The following is a 7,141-nucleotide window of genomic DNA, read 5'->3' on the forward strand; positions in this document are numbered from 1 at the left end:
GTACAGTCTTGGCTTTCCTAGGAATAACCGTATCTTTCCTCCTTCCTCCTTTGACTTGCAGTGTTTTGACCTAGACCCATCACCCCAAGCTGCAGACTTGCATCTGCAGCAGCACCAAGAACCTTTTAATTTACTAGACCCCCTCCTGGGTCTGTCCCTGCTTATCTGCTTGCAGGATCAGTGCCACAACCTCTGCATTCTTAGGGGCAGGGATCCTGTCTGCAGTTGTTTGCTGTTCTCACCTGGCGAGTGTTTTGCAACTTGCTGACTAAATAACAGTTAATCATAAGAACATTTTCTGTAAGCATTCAAATAATTTGAAACTATTCACTGAAAAGAACAATGCCCTTTGGCTTTGCAAATGTTTGTGGTTTTGCAGAGCAGGAAATGCTTTCTGGCTGAATGCTGTTGCTCATCACATGGAGAAGTGGCTGACGATGAATCTGTTCCTTCCATTCTCACAGTCACTTTTATTACTTCTGATATTCTGCTTAAAGTTAAGAAATGTAGCAGTGCTTGTGACTTGCCTCTCTTCAGTCTCCCTGATGCTGGAACAATTCTTCCTTAGGTTATTTCCCCCTCTTATATTTTTTTTCTTCTGGTTTCTGGCAGGTAATGTTCAATGTGGCAAAAAACTATCAGCAAAGTGCTTATTGTTGTTGTTCAAGAGTTCAGCACCGGGAAAGCCTGTGTGTGTTAGATTTACCTTGAAGTTATTTTTTCCTGCCTATGTGGAGAGAAAAATACTGCTGTTGTTGCTTTAAGCACAGCAAATTCGCTGTAGCATCAAAATAGGAAAAAAAAATTATACTAGATTTTAAAGAGTAATTGCAAGAATAGGTGAACACCGAATGCATAATAACAAGTCTTGTTTTTATAATGTAGAAACTTTTGACACCTGATAAATAATACTTTATGAAGGGTTCAAATTCAGACTAATCTTGAAAAGGATTCAGTAGGAAAAACAGCATTATGAGGTGTTATATTTATTGTCTCCACGACTTCCAAGTTGAGTTTTGAGATTTCTGGATTTCACAACATCATTGTAAGAAATTTTTTTTTTTTTCGTAAAATGCTTATGGGTTATGTTCGGTCACTACACGTAGCAGTACACCCCAACTGCCTTCAAATAATTTGCATGGTTTTAAGAAAAAAGCAAAATTTGCTGGTTCTGAATTAGTAATTCTGTGGTCAGTCTGTGGATAGAGTTTAAGATTCATTATGCTCCCCTCAAGGGAGGAGTAGGTTGAACTGTAGTGGTTAGACCTTTAAATATTTGTATATTTTTAATAGTTAAATGGAGTTGAGGAGATGCACCAGGTGGAGTCATGTCTGATAATCCAGACTGCTGAACGTTTGTGGAATGAGGGCTCCTGTAGGGTTCCCTTTAGATCCAGGATTTCATGTCGGATGTATGGCTTAAGCCCCTGGAACACGGCTCTTCTCCCAGGCATAGTTCAGTTTCAAAGTAAAATATAGCTCTTGAGATAGGGCCTGAAGTGTCTGTGGAGGCTATGGAACGTGCAAAGTAAGACATGTGTTAGACCTCTGGTACTAAACACTAACATGTGGGGCATTTGTCGTCTTCTAAATTAGGAGGAGACATTGGGTGACGTTGTCCTATCACAGAACGAACCCTCACTCTCAGTGTATGTTGCAGGGGAAATTATTACATCCAACCTACCTGCATTCCCCTTATTTCCAACGGGTCCAACTTCTTTTCCTTAAAACGCTGCAGCCTTGAGTGGTTCAGCTGCCAGGATCCGACACCGAGGGGTGGCTGCTTTTTGGTGCTGGATGAAATAATCCCTCTATTTAGTCTGCACGGAACTGTTAGTAACATTTATGGAGTGCTTTTTGTGTCTTCTGGGATAAGAGGCATGCTATAACCAGAAGATGATGTTAATGTATATTAATAAACAAAGGTGTTAACGTGTACAGAATTTGTCCAGGCAGAGTTAAAACATTTATGCCTGGTTGTTAGGGAGTGTTTCTGCATTAGGGGATATGTTTTGAAAAAGAGATGCTGCAGAATGCTGGAGGTATTTTCCCCACACATTTACCTCAAGAAACAGGTTTTACAGAGGATTTGCTAGACTTAAGACCATGAGCTGTGAGATTGGAGAGCATCCAAGATCTTTATGATTAATGCCTCCAGGAAACTGCCTTTGCAACAAGAAACGATCCTTATTTTAAAGGCCACATTGTTGGGATGGAGCATTAAAATCTACTACGGCTGCATCCAAACCAGTCACTTAAATTTCACCAAGCTGTGAAGAAAAATCAGACAACCAAAATTTCTCTGCAGAGTAGGTCCAAGTAAGACCTGATTCCTTATCTCCCTGACACCTGTGGCATTTGAAATTCCTTTTCAAATATTAATCATAGATGCATCTCACTGGATACTGGGTCATGACTGACCTCTCATGTGAAGGGCTTTCAAGAGTTCTGCAGCGGAAAAAAATGGCAGTGTTGTTTACAGATTTTTTTTTTTAACCTATTTGTAGATATTTAAGGATACTTACCATAATTTGATGAACTGTGGATTGGATAATAAAATGCAGTTCCAGGCTACTGATAAGAGGTTAAGCTCAGCTCCTTTAAGTGAAATTTTAACATTTGTTTCCCTGATAAAATTAAATAATTTAACCCCAAACTTACTGTGTAGTGTGTTGAATATTTATCTGCAAAATGAATTAAGAGAAAAGTTTGGCAGCTAAAGGTGAGGGCTATAAGTCAAAATAACAGACTTAAATGAAAACTAAAGCTGTGGTGTAATCCTTTACAGGACTGGAGGTTAATACAGAGGTGTAGCCCTCAGTATTGATCAGGAGGAGGAAGGAAAGCATTTAATTAATTGTGGTTCAAAAAACCCAGGGATACATTGGTGTGCACAACACAGTCTTAGCTCCCAGAACTGCATCCCCTATGGATAATACATACAGCCACGTGTGTGAACGATTATACCTGAATCTTAACCTGTGCCGTAGCAAAAGATGACAAGCAGAGCTATGCTATCCTGACATAGGGTTACCCCGGTGAGAATTTAACTCAGGAGAACATTTGCATCACCTAAAATACAAATAATCTGAGAGTTTTGCCCTTTGCTTTCCTATTGGGCAGCTTCTGAGCAAAAAGCGGATTGCCTCCATTAGTTTTATACTGTGCCCATCACAATAGTCTCGTACCGCTTTCCTGTGAAATAAGAATCACATAAGAAATGTGATAAGGTCTGGAAGATAGCTGAGAAAGGGGAAAAGGAGGATGTTTTCTGTTTCCTCTGTTTCAGGAGGATGAGGGAAGTAGTTTGGGAATTGTTAGACTAATTTTCATAGTGTTGAAGCATTCGTAGGGAAACTGCTGGATTTATACAGTAAATTGAATGTCTACTTGTTTTACCAAGCTGCATTCTTTGCAGTCTGATCAATTGTGTTCTATAACCTAAATGAAACAGATTGTCTCTTTTTTTTTTTCCTTAGTCTTTTGCCATTTGCCAGTGCAAATGTGGATTTTCTTTTCGGTTCTTCAAAAGAAAATACAGAGGCATACCATCACCTTGAGTGAACACAGATGTTTCAGGGAAGTTAGTTTGCACGGAAATCAGACATGATTTGATGAAGAAATGCTTATACTCCACCTCCTGCTGTTTTCCCCTCCACACGTGCATCCCGTCTACCCCCACACCCTTATACTCAATCTGCTGACCTTTGGCTAATCGAATTCTTTTAATAAGAGAAGCAATTCCAATTTGTCAAAACAAGATAGAATTATATTTAACTTTGCCTTTGAGATGCCAGAGATTTCCGAGGTTATCTATTGGTGGGAGATGCACCGTTGTCTGGGTGAGCTGTCTTTTCTCTCTTTCCTCATGGGAAGTTCTTAACATAAAAAAGCAAATGCAGCTTTTCCCAGTTGTGGGCTGTGAGCGGGTGGTGTGTGAAATGCTGATGTGGGAGACGAGGCCTCTATTGCCAGCTGAACCACAGACCAGCTGGGTGACCCTGAGTTTTCCCCTCTCTTTCCTTTAGTTTCTTCATCTGTAAAAAAGACCAAAAACCCAAACAAAACCAAAACCCGCAAGATAAGGATACATTCCTCTTTTGCACTGATACCTAAAGTATCAGTAAAACTGCTGCAGCCTGAGAAGCAGCTGTGTCAGTGCAGCCAAGGTGATGTTGACCTCAGTGTGGAAGCGATAAGGTCTTTTTCTCAAATCCTTGCCTTTTGTTGTAGTGTTTTCCTTTCTGCTGTAACTTCTCTTGTCATAGCTTTCTGAAGAGTCTAGGCATAGCAATGAGCTTTAAATGCAACCTCTCACATGTGGAAATTGTGTTAAGAGGCAGCCTACGCACCGAACAGTGTTGGTGCTCTTCCTGGTTTATTTTCTTTCTCTTTCAAAGCACTTCAAAGCGGTTAGTAAGAGTAAACTTGCAACCTGTTGTATGTTTGGTGCAGCAAGTAGTAAAAAGCACACTTAAGGCAAAGTCATCCCCACTGATTCTGATCAGAACAGCTTACACAGAAGTATGTTTTAATACACAGAGCTACTGGATGACTTACGTACTCATCAGAGCAATGACTTTTACTTCATAACGTACTTCTTGGGTTTTCAGGCTGAAATGTTTGGGGATTTTTTTTTTTACCCCCTCTTAGCATTCACAGAAAATAGGCTGTTAAGAAGCGGAAAGCATGCAATTTATAGCAGATGGGTATAAACCGCTCCAGCTCTACTACTGGAATGGGATCAATCAGGAACACTACATGCACCATTTACCCAGAAGAAACCCACCTGGGGGAACCCTGTGGAATTTTAGCCTATTAAGACAACACCTTAACAAGTTTAGTTTAAATAAAAACTTGTCGGCAGGCATTAAGCAGAGCGAAAGCTCTCGCTCTCCATCATCCACTCACCGTCCCTTTGAGAAATGGGACTCCCCTTGCACTATGGCAACAAAGCTTTGCCTTCCTTATTTTTGTTTTTCCCTTTTTCATCTGTAACTTTTGCTCAGCCTGTTCTTAAAAGCCAAGCCCCATGGAGGTTCAAAAAAGTTCCACTCCATTTACTGGACTTCTAAATAGAAGGCATTTAGCCAAGCCAAGTGATGAGCCTTTCTGTTGCGTTTAACTGCTCTGTTCGTCTATAACTGGCTGTCTCGTCATCTGTGTTAGCCCACACTTTTATTACTGTCTGTGTGAGTTTCTCTTTTTTTCTTCTAATTTTTATTTTTGGGGTAAGTATCAGGTTAATGATACATATTATGCACGGGGGGACTTTGAAGACAATTCTTCCCTTTGGGAAGTATAACAGTGCGCTGAAAATGGAGCTCTAGTAAGGCTTGTAAAAGAGATTGGGGCGTACAGTATAATGTAGCAGAAAATGGAGTGTGTGACTTTAAAGAAACTAATCTATTTTAGGCTAATGTTTTAAATTTTGCATTTGCCCCTTTTCCCTCAGGTGAAATGAAACTGTGTTTCAAATGCGTCTCAAAACACAAGGGGATTTTAGAGGGGAAGTGAGCAGGCTGGAGTGAAGTTTTCCTTGCAGCCCAGCCCTCTTACCTCTGCTTACCAGTAGGTGAACTAGAAAGCAAACTTGACAGTAAGCGCAATAGAAACTGGATAATTGGTTTCCCATGTTTAATTTTGAGATGATTTTTATTTTGCATTCTTTCCATCCTGAACAAGCAATAAGTTTTGGTGCCTGCTTACTACTGAAATCAATATACATGTTGCTTTAATTTTTTTTGTTCCTTGCTCCTGCTTCACATTAACACTTGGCAATGTCGTTCTAGGTGCCAGGTTGACGTTACTGCCCTGCCAACGAAGCAGACCAACTGCTTAGAGTTGCCTCTGGATAAGCATCCGGGGTCCCTGCTAATGTTGGTTGCTGTTGCCCCGTGTACAGGAGTGTCTATCTCTGATTTGTGCGTCTGCCCTTTGGGAGACCCCAGTGAACGGCAACAGATTTCCCAGCGCTATGTGAGTTTATTTTTTTTTTTATTTTGTTGTCTCCTTTAGTTTTGAAAGCAGTCAAAATTGCAAGAAAAACATTTAAAAATTTTCCAGTCATAACAACACGTCTCCTACTGGAGAGAACTATTACACAGAACAGTTACTGTGTTTCGAATGGAGGAGTTTGGCGGGGCAGATAGATCCAAGAAATTCGGCTGCTTATATTTGTGGAGTTTTGAACTAATAATTTTCTTTGTAAACCTGAATTGTGTTTAGAGATTTTCATGGGGATTGAGACGCACTGAAGATCATGGAGACATCGTGGTGTACTTGGCTTTATTTCCTCCTTTGGGGAGGATATATTCTGGATTTTCCAATGTTGGAAGATAAAGCCATATGATGGCTTCCATGACTCAATCCTCAAAAGCTGTGGGCAAGAAGGAATAAGTATTTCTCTGAAATGGGGTGTGAAACTTAGGCACTGAGGAATTAGAACAACATAAGCTGAAGTTATTGAGGACAGATTCTTCACTCCTGATGGTGGAATGTGCTGCCTTCCCCACCCGTGCTGCTTCTCCAGGTTCACCTATGCCCCATTCTCTGTTTTAACTGGCAGGTGATACTTGCACCAACATGCAGGGCTCCTTCCAATCACCACCACAATGTTAACATGTAACTTAGGCGAATGGAGAATTTCCTCAGGAGCACATAGTGTATGTTGTGGTGAACCTCAAGGGTCGTGATGCAATGAGACTGGGATAGTGGACATGTGTTTATGGGTATATCAGCTGCTGCACTGAAACAGCACAGATATTGTGACGGATATAAAAATGTAAGTCATTTATAGTTCAGTAATTTCTTTCTTACTGAATTACAAACAAAATGTATCTGTATGCTTTCCTTCTTGCAGAGTCTAAAGAATTCCTTTCGGGATGTAAAGGACATCGGCTTCTTACAAGTCAAAGTTTTAAAGGCAGTAGACCTCTTGGCAGCAGATTTTTCAGGTATTTTATTTCTATTTTACAGCATATGATGCTATAACACCTTGTGATGCCTCAGGGAACTGAGATACCAAACAGTTTTGCCTCCCAGAAGTATGTGGGAAGGTCCAGTGGATGGAGATCTGATCTCCCTTTTAGATCTGAGCAGTGTGACCAATAACTTGGCATGGTGTGCTGTTGTATTTTCC

The 7,141-nt window shown here is 40.6% G+C and overlaps 1 protein-coding gene across 1 annotated transcript in view; it reads left to right on the forward strand.

Moving 5' to 3' along the window:
* MCTP2 (multiple C2 domains, transmembrane 2) overlaps window positions 1-7,141 on the forward strand; it is a gene marked incomplete at its 5' end in the record, with an annotated part of 84,082 nt that overhangs the window by 15,897 nt on the left and 61,044 nt on the right. The window contains 2 exons of the mRNA XM_010136411.1: window positions 5,793-5,979; window positions 6,863-6,956. Coding sequence (XP_010134713.1) covers window positions 5,793-5,979; window positions 6,863-6,956 — 281 coding nt within the window. The remainder of the gene's footprint in view (window positions 1-5,792; window positions 5,980-6,862; window positions 6,957-7,141) is intronic.

Source organism: Buceros rhinoceros, unplaced genomic scaffold (assembly GCF_000710305.1).
Source record: "Buceros rhinoceros silvestris isolate BGI_N320 unplaced genomic scaffold, ASM71030v1 scaffold13885, whole genome shotgun sequence".
Lineage (NCBI taxonomy): Eukaryota > Metazoa > Chordata > Aves > Bucerotiformes > Bucerotidae > Buceros > Buceros rhinoceros.